We start from the raw sequence: 20,807 nt of genomic DNA on the forward strand, positions 1-20,807 counted from the left end.
AGCCATATCTAAGTATTTTTCATTTGAATGAAAATAGTGATGTAGCACTAGATAAACACACTCCACAGCTAGGGTTGACCTTAAACTACAGGCAGCCCATCTTGGTTCCTAAACTCTACCAATCTTTATAATTTCAATTCCAAGTTGTTCAGACATTTTGATAAATTCGGTTTGGTTCTTATTGGATTGATGAAAAAATAGTATATATCTTATCAATAAATATTTTTAAATGATTTACTTGCTTTATTTCCTTTATCGAATCATCTAAAACAAGTTGGAGGTGATGGCTTAAGCAGTGCCTTATTATGATGTTTGAAAACTCTTTCGCTATTCTAGTGCTCACTCCAGATTTTCTCCCAAGCATAACATTGGTACCATCGGAACAAAATCCTATTAATTTTTTTTCTAGGTAGTTCTCAGTAAATAATTATAATAATTATTTAAACTTTCAATAATTGAAGAACATATTGTTTCTGCATCTTGTTTTTCCAATCAACTAGCTCAACAAAAATTGTCAGTGAGGTAACTGAATCATCAACTTTTAAGAAAAGTGTAACAACTGGTTTGCAAGATATTTTTGAGGCTTCATATCAAACATATATTCAGATTATTTTCAATAATTTTGGTAAATAATTGTATTTTAATTTCTTCTGCAATGAAATCAACTATTTTCACTTCAGTTTTATGTGAAAGCAATCCTATTCCCATATCTAGTCATGTGTGGCCAGAATTTGAAAACATTTAATATAGGAGGGTTTCTGACTAAAATGGTCCCATTGAGATCAGCATATGTGGGCCTGATTGGGGTAGATTGTAGGGGTGACACAGAAATACAATTTTATGTTATTTTATACTATTTTACATATTTATGTATTACATTATTGTATTTTATTCCATAATTATTGTATTTTATGCTATTCTTATTTTAAATTATTTTTATAGGATATTATTGGTAATACATGTTTGAATCTTGTATTTTGATATGGCCTATAGCAGTGATAGTGAACCTTTTTGTTGTGGTGTGCTGAAAATGTGCACGTGCCAGCACCCACAATACAATGCACCCTGCTCCTCCCTGCGCATGCATGTGCAATACCCCCATCCCGCTCCCTTTCCTGCACTGCCCATGCGTGCGCCTCCCAACTGATTTTCGGCCCATTTGAGTCCATTTTTACCCTCCCGGAGGCTCAAGGGAAACCTCGGGAGACTGAAAAACAGGCCTTCTGGGAATAACAGAAGTGCCTGTTTTCAGCCTCTGGAGGGCCTCTGGAGCCCAGGAGGGCCTCTAGAGCCATTTTCGCCCTCCCGGAGGCTTGAAGAAAGATTCTGGAGCTTCAGGAGGCTGAAAATGGACCTGTTTCCATACTTCCGATATTTCTGGAAGGCCTGTTTTTCAGCCTCCCGAGGCTGCAGAGGCTTCCTTTGAGCCTCCAGGTGGGTGAAAATGGCCTCAAACAAGCCAAAAATCAGCTAGGAGACATGCACATGCATAATGCCAGTAAGTTTGGCTGGGTCTCACGTGCCCACACAAATGGCTTTGTGTGCCATAGGTTTGCTATCATGGGCCTTTAAAACACATAGTTTTATGCTGCTTATTAAAATAATCAATTTGTGCCAATGAACTCTCCTCATCATTAACACACATTGTCAAACAAAAAAATTAATATAGGTCAATTTGTGTCTTTTTGATTCACCCTTTCTGACCTAGAGCGTGGCTTTGTGACTTTTCACACTGTTCTAAATGAGACCATATTTGCAGAACTGCACAAAAGTCACACCTTTTTGATACAGATGGAAGCCTATCCAAGTCCAACCATAATCTGGTTTCAGAACAAGAAGCCCCTGACTTCTGAGAGCAACAGTGATTTTGCTATCAACAGCAGGAATTTGTCAGAAACCAGGTAAACTGTTTCATCTCAACATTTTAGTATATGCAGCATTAAGCCATCTATTATTTTTAATTGATATACTGTATACATTATGGACAGGTATCTGTCCTCCCTTTACTAAGAAAAATCTAGTATCACTAATGGATTTCATAAAGCTTTGCATCTATATGGAAAAAGTGGATAATATCAATACAAGGATAAAGAAAATATTTTTTGTTTCCCTTTCTTTGTATTCATTGGTCCAATATAAATCAAGCATCCAGGAACATATATTTATTAAATTAGAAATCAGAGTGAGATGGCACACTATGTATCTTTTAAGTTAGCTCTCATTTAACACATGATGGCAAATTCTAGTTTGTCAAATATCACAATTCATTCTAGCTTAACTAAAATGGGTTTCTCTCTTGGGGTGGAAATTTTCCCTTTGAAAAGTAATGTCATTTGTGCTCCCATATAAGCTCCACTATTGTGACTGTTGCAAGATTATTTTTCCCACCCAGGTATCAGACTACTCTGACCCTCGTAAGGGTGAAAGCAAGTGAGGGAGGTTTGTACACTGTTCGAGCATTTCACGAAGATGACATAAAAGAACTCTCCTTTTATTTGCAGATTAATGGTAAGCCCACCACCTTGCAATCAGTTTTATTTACAGCCAAAAGAACCTCTTTGCAAAGATTATACTTTATTAAATGTATCTTTATTTTAAATCATCTTTTAAATATCCAGGACCGGGCAGTTAATTTTCACTTAAGGATACCAAGTGTAAGGTGAATCACCCTGGAGGTGCTATAACGGTTATAACTTGAGGACCTGGTCATAAGTAGAGGTTTTTTTTTGAGGGGGGAAGAGTCTGCTATAACTTTGACCGATTACTAAATGAGTAGTCAAGGATTACCTGTATAATACATGGACTCTCATAAGACTTTTGGGAATGCAAAATATCATGAGATTTCTTGCAAAAAGAAAAAAAAATAACTTTCTTTCAGAGCCAATTTTAGCACATAGTCTTGGCTATCCAAAGAGAATATGTTTCCCCTTGAGCAAGGATGGGGAGAAAAGAAACCAGTTGTGGCTTCCTAGGCTAACCACACCCCTACTTGGAACTTCTGTTCAAGAAGTGTAGCCATTGGCTATCATTTGTCAATGTTAAGGAGAGAATCCAAAGACAGTCCACTGGCAGAATGAAGAATAGACATGCGTAAGAGTCTCTGATTGAGAACATAATCCTATTTCTGGCCGATGCCATCTGGAGAATCAAAGACATTGACTGTCCTCTTTTGTTATGGTCTTTTCAGAACCTGGGCAGTTTGGAAAATGAAGCAAGCTGTGAATGTCTGCACATTCCTCCTTTATCAGCTACAGCTGAATATTAGCACGCAGTAGGGTGTCCCTGGTATACTTGCAGCTCCTTCATGCAGCTATCAAAGGATGAGGGGAATCTTATTAAAACAAAGGAGATTGAGAGAGGCTGCTTTCATCAGGCATGCTTTCCAAATATATTCTATACTCTCCTGCGGTTCAATAAAAGCCTTCCATCTAGTGGTTGTTTGGATGATTGCAATCTAAACAGGGAGCTGCGGTATTGGGTTCAAAGGCAAGAGAGAAAATTGTAAAATCTGTATAATGGGATTTGAAAGATAAGAATTTAGGATTGCACATTTTCCCCTTTTTAGCCAAAAAGGTAAACATAAATAGGAGGCATTGGAGTATTGGAGAAATAATAGGGGAGGCCATCTTAAAGAATAATGGCAAGAAATAAAAGGAATATGAATTAGAGGCCTCCTCTTGGATAATTTCCAAATTGCAAAACATTCTGTCCCCAGAGCCTGGCTCACATTGTTTCACTGCTCAAAAAAATGCTAAAACCTTTTATTTAATAAGGGAGAGTATGATGCCTAAGATACATTTATGGGCCATAGTGTATTCTTTATTGCTTTTTGTTTTAATGTTCCTTTTATTTTTATTGTTCTAAACTTCCCAGAATCTTTGGATTGGGTGTCTTTTTTTTTTTTTTGCTGGGGGAGATAAGTGTCTAATAAATAAATGGATCATTTTAACTTCTAGTGCAATGTTCATTTGACACAATTCTCAAGGGCTTCTTATGCCTCTTGAGCAAAAAGCTTCTTCCTTCCCTAAAAGCCATCACTTTCTAGTGAGTCTTGAAAATGTCCCATTAAGGAGTAGAACAGTTTTCCATTCTTCCTTCCAAGTGCGCTGTGTGGTTGTTACTCCAAACTTTCCTTTGTCATGTGTTATTGTCCATGTCCAGCTCCCTGGCTCAAAGTCAGTGAAGCTACTTAAGAAACTCAACATTGCATGACAAGAATTTCATTCAGGGCATCTTTGGGGGATGAAGCGATGGGGATTTTTTTAAAGTTAAATTCGCAGCCATAACAGTGCACCATTTTTTTTATGAGAGCCACATGTGCAACCCTACTAAAAGGGCTTCAACCAAAAAGTTGTGGCACCATCTTGACATTTAATTATTTATTAGGATAAAGCTGTGTTAATGAGCTAAATTGCTCTCTATCAACAGGAAGTGGAGATCCTTAGCTTATCTATGACCATTTAATTAATTAAAGGATTTAAGTTTTTTTTATGGCTTTCCCACAGTTTAACAATTACTTATCCTTGTACTTCTAAGCCAAAGTGATTGTGATTATAGTCTATAGCAGGGGTCTTCAAACTTGACAGCTTTAAGACTTGTGGACTTCAACTCCTAGAATTCCTCTTCCAGTATGTTAGTTCAGGAATTCTGGGAGTTGAAATCCACAAGTCTTAAACATGCCAAGTTTAAAGTCCCTTGGTCTGTAGTCTTCATATTTATCTAAAGGGTTCTGACTAGATTCATACAACATGCTAATCTGAAGCCTAAAAGCTATATTATGGCTTAGCATAACTCGTAAACCCAATCATTATTACTCAAAAACTATGGTTCAGCATACTGCAAAACAACCTAGCAAATTGTTTATGCAATAATTGTTAAGAAAAATCACACCTTGGCATGTTATCATAGTAGGTATTTGCAGTGGTTCCCATGAATGAAGATCATATAGCATCTTCAGTCTGCCATTTTTGTGTGTGCAGAATGATGGAAATTTTCTCCCATTGCTGTGCATGCATTAAAGTGTGTCTTCAATGCAGGACCACTGTATGCGTAATAACAAGTCTGACTATTAGGTATTAATATTGCCCTGTTTTCTGTGATTTAACGTGATCATTAATTTACTGACAGACTCATAACTATAATGCATCATTTATTTGCAACCTTCCAAGTAGTAATATTGCTCAATAACTGGTAACTGTGTATGTCACCAGCACTTTAGGGGATTTCCTAATAAAGTTAATTCCAGAGACGTATGGATATGAAACTAAAAGCACTCAGTTTATTATTATTTTTTAAATAAAGTATAGGATAAATGGAATATCAGTTGAGTAAGATATAGCAGTGAATTTAAACATCATGTTTCTAACTCAGAAAGTACCTTTTGTATTGTTCATTTTTCAGGAAGCTTTCCCTTACAAAACTGTATATCCCTGTAACCAATTATTTGTTATCTCATATTCTTTTCTCCAATGTAACCAGTCCCAGCTACAGTCACTGAACTGAGAGACAGTAGCAACAAAACAAATGGTGAGCAAACAGTGATCTGTACTACAGAAGGAATGCCCCAACCAGAGATTACCTGGTATACCTGTAATAATGACAAATGGTAAGGAGAACATTTGCACCAAACATATTGAGAGATTTTGCATTTAAAGCCCTGGGTGGGGAGAACAGCAGGAAAGAACTTGCCATGGGATTTTGCTGCAGATCAATCTTTTTATAATCTCATTATACGTGGAGTAAATTCAGATCTTGTGCTTGTTAGAATATGATTTGAATCTCACAAGAAGTAAAATATGCATCAAAATGTCTCAGTGCATTCCTAGGGGTACTGCTGTCCAGCCTTCCAAGTCCCCAAATATGCCCAATTCAGGCAGGTTATCCTCCATTCCTCCCCCTCTCTTTTCATTTTTTTCAACTGACCATCAACTTTTCATAGTTACTGAGCATATTCAGCCCTGTTTTGGGATGGTTCCATTATCCCATATATTTTTGAAGGGGGAGGTGGAAGAGGAGATGTTAAATTCACAAACCTTTCCTGATCATCCCTGTGGTTTCACAATGGCTGTTTTGGGGCAAAATTATTGGCCATTATGCTTTTTTACACAAATACTCTTGAGAGAACTGCAAAATAATTATAAGAATAATAGCTGCTGCTCAGATGCCTCTGGGCTGAATAATTCAATCTGTAGCAGGACAGCTTAAGAAGCTAAGCATGGAGCTCCTGAATGTACAGAACCTACTGCTGAGAAAACTTTTAGTGGGACTAATCTTTAGATGCGCAGACAAAGGAATATGCTACAGTAGAGAAGTAACATATTACTCAATATGATGGAGATACTGGTCAAGCTCTCTTTAATTGCTTTCAAAAACAGGTGTGCGGGGGAAACGACTAAGATCCTGGGAAACACCTCAGAAGAGATGAATCTGCAAACAAATTTCACTTATGAAGATGACAGAAAAGTATACGTTGTGACAAGCAAGCTCCACTTTCACAGAGTAGATGAGCCTATCTTTATCCAATGTGCAGCTCAAAATCTCCTTGGTGCTCACACTCAGCAAATCACCCTGGTCCCATACAGTGAGTCCTGCAATATCCATCTTATTATTTTTGTCACACATGTAGAAATGCAATAGTGTTATTGCACTGGTGTGGGCAGAAGTAGATTTGTGTCCCCTAGCTGTGCTGTACATCTGTTATAACTTGAGTAATTTCCAGTTTAGTTTTCACCCAGCATCATCCCAGTTAGTCTCTATATTCATATCATAGCAAGTACACGCCACTCAGCATAGCTAGCAAAAATATAACTTTATGCTATTTAATAAACCTCAGGAAATGTCAAAGCATTTAGCTGGCAAAACATGAAAAAGCCAGGGAAAGAGAAATATATGAACAACAGGCAATTTTTTTTACATTATCTATATATCTATCTTAAAGTACAAAAGTGCTCTGATAATGCCTCAGAAAAAGTACAGGCTTTTGTACAATTATGTTTAGCAGTGGGAAATGGATAAGGTCAGGAAGCTCCATGTGTATGAGATGTGGACACCCACTCCTTGGAAAATCTCAACTGGAGAAATGAGATGGAGACTATGAAATACAGGTTTGATGTGTTTTATGGTGAGGCAGCCACCCAACATGATGTCTGCATAGGGTCAATTCAGCCTCTCTTACACCATCTGCTGAAGGAGCAGAATGCTAGCATATTGGCTTATGGACCAACTGAAGCAGGCAAGACACACACCATGCTGGGAAATCCAGATCACCCAAGAGTGATCCCTCGAGATGTGTTGCAGATGACAAGAGATGATTCAGAAGATAAATGCAAATACTCTGTCTCTGTGCCCTATCTGGAAATCGATCAAGAAAAGGTTTTATTTATTTATTTTATTTATTTATTTTGTCAAAAGCTTACAACACAATAGAAATAAGAATAAATATAAGTTTAAGTATAAGAAATAGGAACTAATAATTGGGGACAATAGGACAGGGACGGTAGGCACGATTGTGTGCTTATGCACACCCCTTACAGATCTCCTATGAATGGGGTGAGGTCAATAGAGGTTAGTTTGAGGGTAAAGGAGTGGGGATTTGAGCAGGTGACAACAGAATCAGGTAGTGAGTTCCAGACATTGACCGCTCTGTTGCTGAAATCGTACTTCCTGCAATCAAGTTTAGACTGGTTTACATTAAGTTTATATCTGTTGTGTGCTCTTGTGTTGTTGTGGTTAAAGCTGAAATATGCATTAACTGGTAAGATGTTGTAACATATGATTTTGTGTACTATGCTTAAGTCCAATCTTAGCCGGCGTAGTTCAAGGTTGTCTAAGCCTAGAACCTCAACTCCAGTGGTGTAGGGTATTCTGTTACAACAGAGGAATACTTTTCTGGCAAAATACTACTGGACTCGCTCAAATGTATTTATATCTGATATACAGTGTAGATTCCAGACAGCAGAGCTGAATTCCAGTTTTGGTCTAGCAAAGGTTTTGAATGTCCTAGTTTGCAAATCAGTATTACCAGAGGAAAAGCTTCATAAAATTAAATTTACAACTCTTAAAGCCTTTTTGGCAGGGGTGGGTTTCTACCGGTTCTGTCCACCTCTGCAGAACCAGTAGCTCTGAACATAGAACCTGCTGGTGTTTTTGCTCACCCGCCCAACCGGGCTCTTACCTGATCTTTATTTTCTGATTTTTCAACTTCAGCTGCTGAACGAGGCACAGCTGCAGTTAAAAACCAGGAAAAGAGGGTTGTTTCAAAGGCTGCTTCTCTGCACACAGCTGATGACAATTTACAAACACACTCGCAGTGTGCAGGGAAGCACATCATAAATCACCGAACTTCGCAAATCCCGAACCCTGTCGTATCCCACCCCTGCTTTTTGTCAATACTGTTTCAGTGAGCTTTGGTGCTTAGGTCATTTGATATGAGAACTCCAAGGTCCTTGATAGTTTTGGACCTTCTTCAGCCCTCCCTCTGAGATTTGCCTATCCAGGATTGTAACGACAAATCCTGGTGCCAAAAAGCCATTGACCCAGAAAGAGATCACTAATTTTGCAGACTTTGAAAGCCATTGTTGTGGCCTGACAGCTGCCTCTTGAGAATCTTGACCTGGCTTTGGCTGAATGACTGCTATGATTAGAGGCCCTAGAGAAAGAAAAGGCTGGTAACGTTGTTATTTTAAGTCTCTTTGTAAGAGACTTTGCAGGTGAAAAATGGATTAAGAATCTAAATAAGTATATTGAGCCATAAATGTATATGTAAATGTAGTAATTCTGTTTATGTTTCTTGTTTTAGATCTACCTTTTAAAGTGATCGTTATTTCAGTAATCGTGGCTTTTGTGATTCTCATGGTTCTTTTCCTGGTGATCCTCATTTTCTTGTGGCGAAAAGTAAGAATCTGCTTTTAGTCCTTAGTATCTCAGATTATTAAATTCTCATCTTTTGAATAATTATGCTGAATTTCAGGAAACAATTGGCTAAACAAAGTCTACTATGCCAAGGTTCTGAGAATAATCTGAAATACCAATCAAAGATTACAGTACTTACAAAACTCTCCATACTGTAGGGCAAGTATATACTTGTTTATAGGAAATAATGTTCTTTTTTTGGTATTATTTTGAAATTATTTTCTCAATTTTCTTAGTGACAATGTGTCAACTTTTTAAATCTGTAACTATTATCAAAATGAGAATGTTAAAAAGAGAATGAACATTTTTCAAGTTTGTAAAATAATTTTTATTTTTATATCATGGAAGCTAACTAAGCTAATGGAGCTGCTTTTAAATGGCTGCTTTGTAAATGGGTGGGATAAGTTACAGGCTGCATTCCTTATTGAAAGACCCATTGATTTCTGTGCAGAAACTTCTGCTGATGTTGTAATGTACCACTTGAACTACTTTAGCTCTCTTAAGGAAGGGAAGGAGGCAGCCCTCTTCCCTTGGAGAAAGGCCTTTGTATGTAGAGACAGACTATAGGTTTGGGTGTGCAATAATACCTTAGGCAAATTGCACAAGGAGGAGATCTCCAGAGTGAGCCTCTTCTTGCAGTGGGGCTGCATCTTATGTAGCCCTGCCATCTTCTAACTATTTTGTTTCCTTCTACCAGAAGCCTCGATATGAAATTCGCTGGAAGGTGATTGAGTCAGTCAGCTCTGATGGGCATGAATATATCTATGTGGACCCTATGCAACTGCCTTATGATTCCAGTTGGGAAGTCCCAAGGGACAGGCTGGTTTTAGGTGAGAAGAGGAGGAGAAGGATAAGAGACAAGTTTAATACATAGAAGCTAGATACCACTAAACACCACCCTTATCCAACAGATAGAGTTCTTGCAATTAAAATTAGGGTTTTTTTAATGGAATTCTATGGGGAACAGAAAGCCTTAGTCCATAATGAAACCCTTTTACTGATTCTTCTCCATGACACCTGGGAGGAGGAGAGTTCATCTGTACAAGGTTGGGGAAGGTTGCATTCAGAATTCCAGGTCTGAGTCTTGTTTCTCACTAGATGGCTCTTAGACTGTGAAGCCTCATCCTTTGATCTGCAGCATACTTTTCAAAGGCTTTTAAAGGATGCTGAAAGATGGATGACAGGCATAATAACTATATTCAGATTGTAATATAATATGCATTACTTAATGTTATGGGAAAACCCAGTAATTCACATTTGTGTATCTATGCAGTGAGGTGCTTCATAAACATGAAAGAATTGGGCTGGGAGTAAGATGAAGGCCGAGTCAGGAGCTTTAAAAAAGAGGTTGCCAAGGAGACATCAGCCATGTTAATGCCAGAGGAGAAAGGCCCTTACATTGGTGGCTTAGAAAAATAATCAGCAGCTTGTATAAACAACATATGTTGTGGCACTCTGGATATAATGTAGTTGTTAAATTGTATTTCATGAATATCATCACAGTGGTTTTGACAGTTAAGACTATAATAATGAAGGAGGAATATTGGTACTGCTCTTTTTTTTAATTCTGTGAAGTTGTTCAGAAAGTAATCTGAAGTGAAGTGACCTAGAAATTTAATACATCGACAATACATCTGAGAATGTGAAGCTCAAAATATGTAATTACTCTGCCCCTGGTGGACTCACTGGAGAAGAGCCTAATGCTGGGGACAACTGAGGGCAAAAGAAGAAGGGGATGGCAGAGAATGAGGTGGCTGGATGGAGTCACTGAAGCAGTTGGTGTGAGCTTAAATGGACTCCAGGGGATGGTAGAGGACAGGAAGGCCTGGAGAAACGTTGTCCATGGGGTTATGATGAGTTGGACACGACTTCGTGATTAACAACAACAAAGTGGTCACATTTAGCATACTGTTCTAATCGGGATCACACTCTTAGCAGATCAGACAGGGAGAGGCCAGCCCTGGTCCACCCCTAAATCATTCCCTGTGGCATAGCGCTTTCTACTGCCCAAACTTTCATGTTAAGGACTATCCATACAACAATACTGTCAAGCCCTCCCCTATTTGTAGTTAGAGAGGAGGATGTATTTTATATTTTATTTTAATTTAATCAGAATTTTTGACTGTTGCAATCTTATTATTCTCAGCTATTTTATGGGAAACAAAAATCACATAGCTATTTGATCTATCTTCTGTTTGCTGCAGGACGTACGTTGGGCTCTGGAGCCTTTGGGCGTGTGGTGGAAGCAATTGCTCACAGCCTCAGCCATTCTCAGTCCACCATGAGAGTTGCTGTGAAAATGCTCAAGTGTGAGTTTGGATTGTTTCTTCTTCCTACCAGCACATGGAAATACAACTAATCATGCCGTCTTCCATGCCTGGCTTACTCCTTTAGGCTGTCTAACAATATATTGTCATATTTGTTGCTTATCCACTTATCTTTGGTACCAATCCCGTGGCATACATAACGGTGTCCATAATGTATAATATGTTATCTATATAATAGCATGCATGATTTATCTGGTTCAGTATCCAACAAGATTGCCCCAATCTTCCTTCATGTATAAACCCAGTGTGGATTGCATTTTAAAGCAATCCACCTCAAGTCACCATGTGCGAATAGGCGGCCATATGAATCTCTTAAATAAATAAAGTAGTATCTATATTTCATTACTGCATTCATCCACCCTACAGCCACAGCCCGAAGCAGTGAAAAGCAGGCTCTGATGTCAGAACTGAAGATCATGAGCCACCTTGGGCCTCACTTGAACATTGTGAACTTGCTTGGTGCTTGCACCAAAGGAGGTACTGTTTTCATTTTAATCTCTTCAACCCGGATGTCTGTCTCTACCCTTGCCATTTTCTTCTGGAACTGCAATCTTTTGATTTGGCGTGGAGTTTGGCAAATAGATGAAGATGTTCATGTTTTCATTAGTTAATGAGCTATTCCTGTGTAGCTATTTTCTGAAAAGGATATAACCTGCCTTTTATCACCCTCCCAATTTCCACCCAATGCAAATGAGAACACTACCATTTACCTCTTTCCAAACCACACATATTTCAATTTCTTCATTAAAAATCTAAGTTCAACTCCTGACATGGAGTTTACATGGAGAGATTTAGTTAGAATTTTGCATTAATAGTTTGTCTTGCCTTTCCGGGACTTTTTTTAAAAAAAAAAAACCATTCCGATTTAATATCCAACCCTGGATTTCCCAAGTGGTCTTCCATCCAATTACTAATCACAGTTAACTATGTTTAGCTTTTCAAGATCAGCCAAGGCCAATTGTGTGCTACCACTTAGTGTGTGTCATTTGAATGAAACCATCTTTGATATATAATGAAAGCCCTGTTAGTTTTATTGAATCCATTATACTCAACTTTATTTGCTATTTTTAGCCTTTTAATACTATAGAGACTGTTCTGATCAAAGAATAGATTCAAATGTTAATGGAGATCGGTTCTGAAAAGTCCTCTTTTCTAAATGCCTTGTATCAACATTGCTAGCTGTTTTTCATTTATGCTTTTAAGATTATGTAAATAGCTAGGTTTGTAAATAACACAACGATCATCTGATATAGCTACGGTACACTGAAATATATTTTTATCAAATAAATCTGTTCCTGCCATCTGCTAAAATGTTTAAAATCACATTATAGTTTTTAAAAATTATACCTTGCATGTCCTGCCTACTTTCCTGGTTTTGAACAGGTTCCAGTGCTAGGGGAGGTATGCTATGCTATGTAATTTGTGCAGGTATTTGCAACTCTTAAAGAAAAAAAGAAACATTACTTAATCCAAATGATGAAAGCAATGAGAGGGTCAGTGCAGGAAACAGGGTACAAGGAGCTGTTTCACATGCTGATCCAGTTAAAGGTTCTTGCTTTGTAGCAGAATAGTCAGCAGATGGCAGTTGTGTGATATGAATGTTCCAAGAGACAGCAGCACAAATCTCTCTGAGCAAGCAATATGTGCTTGATCATTTGTTTACAATCACTATTTTATTGTAATCTGATTGCAATGACAATCCATACTGATTTGATGATATAGATCAATAGTTATATAGATATTATGGATTCAGATACATAGGAACACACACATACACGTGTTTGATCTATTTATATGCAATACTCTTTGTGTCTCTTAATTGGGAAAAGGAGTTTTGTGTCTTCTGTTCTACTACTTAGAGAAGAATATCAATCAATAAGAGTATGAATTGATCCATCAGCTGTAAGGAGAGGGTAATTTGGCCATCAGATATCCTCAAAATATCAATCCATTGTATTATTCCAATATTTGGCAATAATAATGTTGCTCCAAATGATGTTTAATATAGTATTATTGGTTTTTAATAAAGAAAATTGGATATACATCTGGGAAATATGAGGGTATGTTTACAAGCTTCTACAAAAGCATGCAGTGACATTTTAACACTTTAAAAAAAGACTCAGAAAGAGGACATACAGGGAAAGAGTTGGAAGTCTACTTCCCACATCTAAGTAATACTATTTTACCTGGACTATATTCACTACACATGTGAGATCCCCCAAATACTTGCTTTGCTAAGTAAAATGCTCCATCACACAAAAATCTAGTATTCAAAAAAGAAATACTCTAGATGAGCTTTTGTTTGGAAATGGTAGTCTTGAAGTTTAGTGGAGTGCTCAGTTATGTCAACACCCCAAACAAATGCTTGTAAAGACTTGCAACTTCAGCAAGTCCATCATTAGCTTATGAACAAAAGGTATTCTCTGACTTCCTGAAAATGGCCTTCTGTATAGGTCCCATCTACATCATAACTGAATATTGTCGCAACGGAGACCTGGTGGACTATCTGCACAGGAACAAGCACACCTTCCTGCAGTGCTACAGTGAGAAAGCCAAGCAAGAAGCAGAATTGTATGGGAATGGCATGCGTGTGGACCGGCTGCAGAGGTGCCTGTAAATCTGATTACAGTATCTATTTATATAGTCATACTCAACTTATATCAATAGTGAGGCCGAGTTTATAAACACAAATATAACAAATTGAAAAATCCACTGATACAGAAACCTATGCAAAAATTCATTGAAAAAGAAGAATAGATTTATTCTTTGATGAGCCACAGCGTTGAGGATTAGGAGTTTTGTGTTCTTCCCAAACCCTGCTTCTTCTAGTTATAATTTTCCTAGTACCCTGAAAAAAGATCTTCAGGGATTACTTCTCCTTTATAAACAGAATACGATTAAAGTGAATTCAACTCAGTTTGGACTTATTCACTTTATGCTATTTTTAATCAGAATTCTCTCATATTGAATACCAAAAGGAACCGAAAGATATCCTGGCAGTTTTGCTACATGGCCCTACTGAAGCCTTTGCAACGCCCTGGAACCTAAGGCCCTGGATAGGATCATGCCTCTGCAGTTCTCTGCAGCTCTCTTGATCCATCATTTCCCATGGTTCGTGGAGGAGTTGTTGGCTCTGAAAAGGTTAAGAGATGCTCAGAGTGCTGCTGGAGGAAAGCTTAGAATAACTCTCACTAGATACAACTTAGAGCTGCTATTAAAGTCTATCTCATACAAGTTAGACTGGTGAAACAACATATTATGGCCCAACAGCGGCCAGCAGAGCTGACAGCAGACTTGGACACTAAGATGGTTGGGGAGGAACATGGGCCAGTCCTGGAGTCTGGGAAAGGCTTTGACGAGTGCTCTGTGTCTGAGGCAGAGATGGGGACAGGGCCATCTGACAGTTATGAGCTGCCTTTGGAGTCAGACATCAGTGAGGCAGAAGAACAGCTAGAGCCTGTTCCCAGTGTGCGCATGCGCAGAGATGCCAGAGGAAGGAAACAATTGAGGAACAAGGGCTGACTTGGGAGTAAAGCGAAAGGTGGACAGTGAATGGCCCCTCCCCTAGAGAATAAAAGAGGAGCGAAAGGGGAGTGGGGCTTTTCAGGAGACAATTAATTCATTCTGGCATGCTTCCAAAGTATTGCAGCATCTGAAAGATATCGGTCTGGCCACTCTCCAAGCCTGATAAAGATCTATCTTGAAAGACGGTTGGCTGGGACTTTGTTGGAGAGGAAATTCATTGTAAATTAAATAAAGGGGGTTTATCAGGATGAGGACTCGGCTTCGTGCTGTTGGGGAAGCCTAGGTCAGAACACAACATTATTTCTCCACCCTTATTGTATCCCCAGTGTGTCACCTATCAATCCTTTACTGGCTCACTCAGTCCCTCCTGGGACAGAGGTGCTCAGATGATCATCTTCAGGGCTGTACAGTGGAATATGTTAAACACCTGATGGACAAAATTGCTTGGATTCATTCCAGGTTGGATCTCATGCATGGAGCCAGTCCATATGATATGCTGGGAAGGAGTATTACCTGGTTACCTGGGAATGGTTTGATCCACCAGCCTGGACAACTTTTGTCCAGTTTCCAAGCACCCCTTTTTTGGTGAAGGTTGTAAAAAAGGTGATGGCCTAGCACCTTTCGAGGAACTTATATAAAACAAATGATCTAGATCCTTTTCAGTCAAGATTCAGGCCCCATTATGGGATGGAAACAGCATTGCTCACACTTGTCAATGATCTTTGGCAAGAGCAGAATGGGGTAGTGCAACCATCCTTATTCTCCTTGACCTCTGGGCGGCTTTTAGTACTATCAACCATGGTATCCTTTTGTATCAGTTATGGGGACTGAGGTTGAGAAGCACAGTATTGCACTAGTTTGGCTCCTTTCTCCAAGAAAATATGTTAATAGGAAGTGAGAGTCAGGTGCACCTTCGACATATGTATGTATGTATATATCTCGGGTACTGGAAAAATAAGCAGGCACACCTTCCAGGACTTTCGTTATGAGGGTGGTGAGTGAGAGAAATTCCTGGTGTGCTGGAGCCATTTCAGGGGGAAAGGGAGCAAGCTTTGCTTTCCACAAGCACTTAGAGACTTCATTAACCTGCTAAGGGAGAGAGACTCTTTGCCGGGTTGCTCCATGGTATCCTTTTGGGTCAGCTATAGGGACTGAGGCTGGGTGGCACAGTTTTGCGCTAGTTTCACTCCTTTCTCCAAGGAAATGTGTTAATAGGAAGTGAGTGTTCCAGTCCTCCGCAGTTATCTTTTGGTGTGTCACAGGGCTCAGGGCTCTCTCCACTCCTTTTGAACAACAGCATGAAACCACTGGGTAAGGTCATCTGTCACCATGGGCTGATGTATCTGCAGTATGTTGATCTCTTCTATCTTTTAATATTGTAAGCTGCTCAGAGTTGCCATGCAGTAAGATGGGTGCCTAATACATTTTACAATAAAATAAATATAATGGGGAGGTAGTTGTCTCCTTTAAGATGAGTGTTATTTCATCTGAAAATTACTTCTAAGTTGCAATCCACATATACAGAAATTGTCTCCAACATGAATCAGCAGACTTCCAAATATATTGGAATGTAGCTTATAAAAAATAACAATGAACTGTTAAGTCTGCTTTTATTATGCGCAGGATAGTACAAGGAATATTTTGCATGTGAATTGTTCTTATGCAGTGTAGGAAAGCAAGTATATATTTTTGTCTATATGTATCCTATATATATGTACATAAAAAATGAAAAGCACAAACATACATAAATGAAAACCTATTTTTTAAAAGTAATTTAAAAGCAAAAAAAAGAAAGAAAGAAAGCACATGCATTCCAATCAACATTCCAGAGTAAAATGTGTTGCATGTACCAAATGAAGAGAGACATTTCAAAGTTTTATGTATACGAAATCTTGCCTTGGGAAAGGATATTCAGAGATTCTTCTAGTTATGGTACGTTCCATGCACATATACAGGGTGTTCTAAAAGTCATGCCCCACAGACAATTTATTATTTAAATTACATTAAGTGTTTGAATTGGTCCTCTGATAGTCCTCTGACCTAGATCACAGTTGAACCCAAAATTACGGTCATAAGTTGTGCCAGTCATTAAGTGGGTGATCATGCACTATTTCCAACCATTAAGTGCAAAGTCATTAAGTGAAACTATTGTCCACAATGGTTATTTTTTTTTACCAGAAACTGAAAGTAAACATTATTTGAAGAAAAAAGCATAATAAATTGTGGTCATGTGACCACAGAATGCTGAAACAGCCATAAATATGAGTCTGTTGCTCAGCAACCAAAATGTAATCATGTGACCATGGAGATGGGGATGGTTGTCAGAACTTTGAATTCAGATTATAAATAGTCTTGGGAAAATCTGTTAGAACTTTGGTCACTCTGTGACCAATCATAAGTCGAGAATTATCTATACATTTAACTCCTAACTCATTTGAAGCATGATTTTTGAATATTCCTAAGTACCATAAGGTTCTCTCTGAAAAAAAAAGCAATAAAACATTGTAATAGGCCCATGGAGCTTGACTTTTGGTACATGCTGTATACAGATAATGCTCTTCAATTACTGATAACAGCCAAGGTGCTTCATAACTCAGATATTTGACCACATGCGCATGTTTGACCACATGTGAGACATGCAGTAATCTTTAATTCAGTTTTGTTGGTAAATAATGTGTGTATAAATCACAGCAATTAGTTAACCTTTCACTTGAAATATTTCTCTAGTTTCCATGAGGCAATCATCATATTTTGTTTCCTTTTCTTGCAAAAAATAATTTCTCTTGCACTTTCCCTTTTCTTTGCCTATGGGCAGAGCTTTTACTATTGTAAACAAATAATGAGGAAAGAAAATACTATTTAAGTTTTGATTCTTACCTTCCTGATTTTATGCTAGAGGTGACTTATTATCAGGAAACTGTTCTAAGGGTACAAATGGTTTTAAAAACTTATCCCTCTTTGCAGCCATACATCGGTATCCGTAGAAAGCGATGGGGGCTACATGGACATGAGTAAGGATGAATCATTGGATTATGTGCCCATGTCTGACATGAAGGGTGAAATCAAGTATGTAGACATTGATTCTTCCAATTATGGAGCGACCTATGAGCTAGACAGCTGTTCGCCTTCAGGTAAGAAATTACCAAAAAACAGTTTGCATAATTACAAAAAAATGAAGTTTTGTTCATTCTTAAGAATTCAGAAGTAGTTCAGAAGTAGTTCTCAATTTACAAACATTTGTTCAGCAGCCATTCAAAATTACAACAGTGTAGAACAAAAGGATTTACTAGCCTGTGGCCAAAGTTACAGCAATTGCAGTGCCCTCATGGCCATGAGATTGCAACCTGGGTGATGGAAACCCATCCGCACTTACAACCGGTTGCCATGCACCTCAAAAAGTGTGTTCCCTGACAGGCTTTGTTAGGAATATAAGTCACCTAACAGATATTTGGGTTAGAAATATATACACCAGGATAGACATTTTAATACTGTCTCTTTAAGAGCATGCTAAAAACTGCAATTGGGTGTGGTTACTCAAACGGCCATAAGATGGAGCCAGAAACCTAGGTTGTTTTAGTCTTAGTCTTAGTCTCAGAAGAGAGTGTGTCTGAGTGAGTATCTCTGTTTCCTTCTGTTGGAAAATATTGCCGTTCCTCCATTTTTCCTAATTGACTGATATTACTGGATTTAATGTAAGTCTGTTACTGAACTGTTTTTTGACACTGGACTTTGATATTTGGATTATCCCTGGATTGATTTAACTTGTGAATGACTTTGGATTGCTTATTTTGGACTTTGCTTAAACCTTTCTGGAAGTAAAAACCTACATTTACTGTACAGTGTATCTGTGTGTTCTGTGTGTATTATTCCAACACTACTCCCTCTACGTCTCCCTGTATGCGCTCATTCTCCTAACGGGGAATTACCTCAACAGGCTTCCCCAGAAAATAAATGGGGAAGCTGAGCTGGCAGGGAAGAAAAAACTGAAGCTCCACCCTGCACCATGGCCATGTCCCAGTTTTCAACTCAATCCAGCCAGGACGGATGTGAGTTGCTGGGGCTCCACTTCTATTGGAAGTGGGGGCCATTTCTGTTTAAAAGGGAAAAATGTTTTAAAAGGCTCTAAAGCCTCAAGAAGAAGCTGCAGCCAAGGAAGAAAGGCTTTTCGCCTCCATTCTTGGCAATTGCACTCAGGGTGGCTACCATGTGGAGCTGCTACCATGTGGAGCAGCTCCCAGCAATCAGTCCGATAAGGGCCTCAGCTGTTTTGTGCGGTAGTGCAGCAGCAGCACGGAAAAACAGCTTATGATTCGGGTTGTGTGCTTTCGTTTTCGATCACTGTGGCTGCGAAGCACTCAGTGTAGTAGCAGGCAGCAGTGGCTGAGAGAGCAATAAGCCCAGCAGAGGAGGAGGCTTTGCAGCAGCACAAAGCAAGCCGCTTGATCAGGCAGTCAGCCCGATCCCAACTGAGGGGAGCAGCTGTGCTTAGCAGTTGGCACAAGAAGGACTGGATCAACCACAGCTGAGGGCGCAGATTGACCACATTGCCAAGGCTGTGATTCCTGCTCCCGCACTGAAGTGATAGCGTGGGCACAAGTAGACCTGTACCCAGGTCCTTTAATTTACTGTGGTGACTAGCAGGGTGAGGCTGCAGCCCAGCAATAGGCCTCTCCACACCTGCTTTATCAGTTCAGAGGCAAGAGGATTTCCCTGATTTGGATGGGGCCTAACGTGACAAGGTAAGCAGTTATTGTGAAAGTAACTCCTCATCCCCTCCCCTTCAGGATCCATCCTTTCCCTCTGACTGTCCTGCAAATCTTAACCTTCCAGTTGGCGGATAAAGATCAGGAAGGTAATCACAGTCCCTCTACTTTAGAGGTAAATCTAGGGGCAGGCAAAAGAAAAAGGGCCCTCAAAGACGTTCCAGGGCAGAGGAGCAGGATGTCTTGAGAAGGCAGAAGGCTCTAGAAAAACAGGTGAAGAAAAGACAGCATGTTGCTGGTAGGAGGAGCTGGAGTTCACCACGCCCAGAGGAGTCAGATTCTTCTGCTCCACCTCTAGTTTTGCAGATGGCGCCTGGGCCTTCTGCCTCCACTAATGGACCCAACTTACAAGCCTGGTTACCTGATAACTCATCTGCCATTGTTAAACCACAATCTCTAGAGGGAGTTAGAGGGAAGGGAATCCCCAAGCAGCCTGCCAGGATGAATCTTGGGCACCTCTTCCTAAGAGATCCAGACCAGGAGTGGAGGCAACTTTTATGCCCACAGCTGCTGGCTTGTGTGATTCTGAAGGGGCAGGAACAGTATTACCTGCACACATGGAGCAATTATCTCAAGGTCCATAAGGCAAGACATTGTGGAAAACCTCTGGGCTATGCAAAGGCCTGAATCGGTGGTATCAGATCATCAGCCCTAGAACATTCCAGTCATGAGAGAAGCAGAAATCCTTGAGGGACAGGACTTCTCCTGACCCCTCTATACATAGTATCTCATTTAGAGCACCAGAGGGAGACAAAGTTGTGGTCCCTGAGAGACCTTCCTTCACCGGACTCTGATTCTCAAAAGTTCCGGGCCTAGTTGCTCAAGGCTAGGAAGACGACTCAGTTGGGGTCAGAGGCAGATGTTGGGGAAGTGGAAGGTGACACTACTTACTGTTCTTCCAGACCAATATTTCGATGAACCAACGGTTCGGCCTGAAATGGTTCCTGTGCCTAGATTAGTTTTGAACGTAATAAAGAAGAAGCTGGAATCCCCAGGCACATCTGCCATGTTATCAGGCAACAACCACTGCTACTTTTATATTGGGCCTGAACTAAGCAGCTCATTAAAGGTGCCATCAGTGGACAATCCAGTTGCAGCCTTGGTTTTTTCCTCATTAAATCTCACTGACCCAGAGAAGGCATTGAATGTGGAGGACAAGAGGATCAAACAATCCCTCCAACATACCCACCAGATGTCAGTCAAGGCTGCTTCAGCTGCCTCATTCTTTATGAGGGCTTCCTTACACTGGCTGCATCAGCTGAAAGGCAGGGTTCCCACCATG

At 39.5% G+C, this 20,807-nt stretch overlaps 1 protein-coding gene across 3 annotated transcripts in view; it reads left to right on the top strand.

Annotated features, from left to right (window-relative positions):
* PDGFRB (platelet derived growth factor receptor beta) overlaps nucleotides 1-20,807 on the top strand; it is a 94,745-nt gene that overhangs the window by 51,971 nt on the left and 21,967 nt on the right. For 2 of the 3 annotated variants that reach the window (XM_026696600.2, XM_087924298.1), the window contains exons 7-16: nucleotides 1,709-1,901; nucleotides 2,393-2,508; nucleotides 5,479-5,605; nucleotides 6,375-6,580; nucleotides 8,798-8,892; nucleotides 9,608-9,740; nucleotides 11,115-11,219; nucleotides 11,604-11,714; nucleotides 13,691-13,844; nucleotides 17,727-17,893. In XM_026696600.2, the coding sequence (XP_026552385.2) occupies nucleotides 1,709-1,901; nucleotides 2,393-2,508; nucleotides 5,479-5,605; nucleotides 6,375-6,580; nucleotides 8,798-8,892; nucleotides 9,608-9,740; nucleotides 11,115-11,219; nucleotides 11,604-11,714; nucleotides 13,691-13,844; nucleotides 17,727-17,893 (1,407 nt within the window). Of the gene's footprint in view, nucleotides 1-1,708; nucleotides 1,902-2,392; nucleotides 2,509-5,478; nucleotides 5,606-6,374; nucleotides 6,581-8,797; nucleotides 8,893-9,607; nucleotides 9,741-11,114; nucleotides 11,220-11,603; nucleotides 11,715-13,690; nucleotides 13,851-17,726; nucleotides 17,894-20,807 lie in introns of all 3 variants that reach the window. The other variant, XM_087924297.1, reaches the window with a different exon arrangement.

The sequence above is a fragment of the Pseudonaja textilis genome, chromosome 2, assembly GCF_049901715.1.
Source record: "Pseudonaja textilis isolate UNSWEBS1 chromosome 2, rPseTex1.2, whole genome shotgun sequence".
Taxonomy (NCBI): domain Eukaryota; kingdom Metazoa; phylum Chordata; class Lepidosauria; order Squamata; family Elapidae; genus Pseudonaja; species Pseudonaja textilis.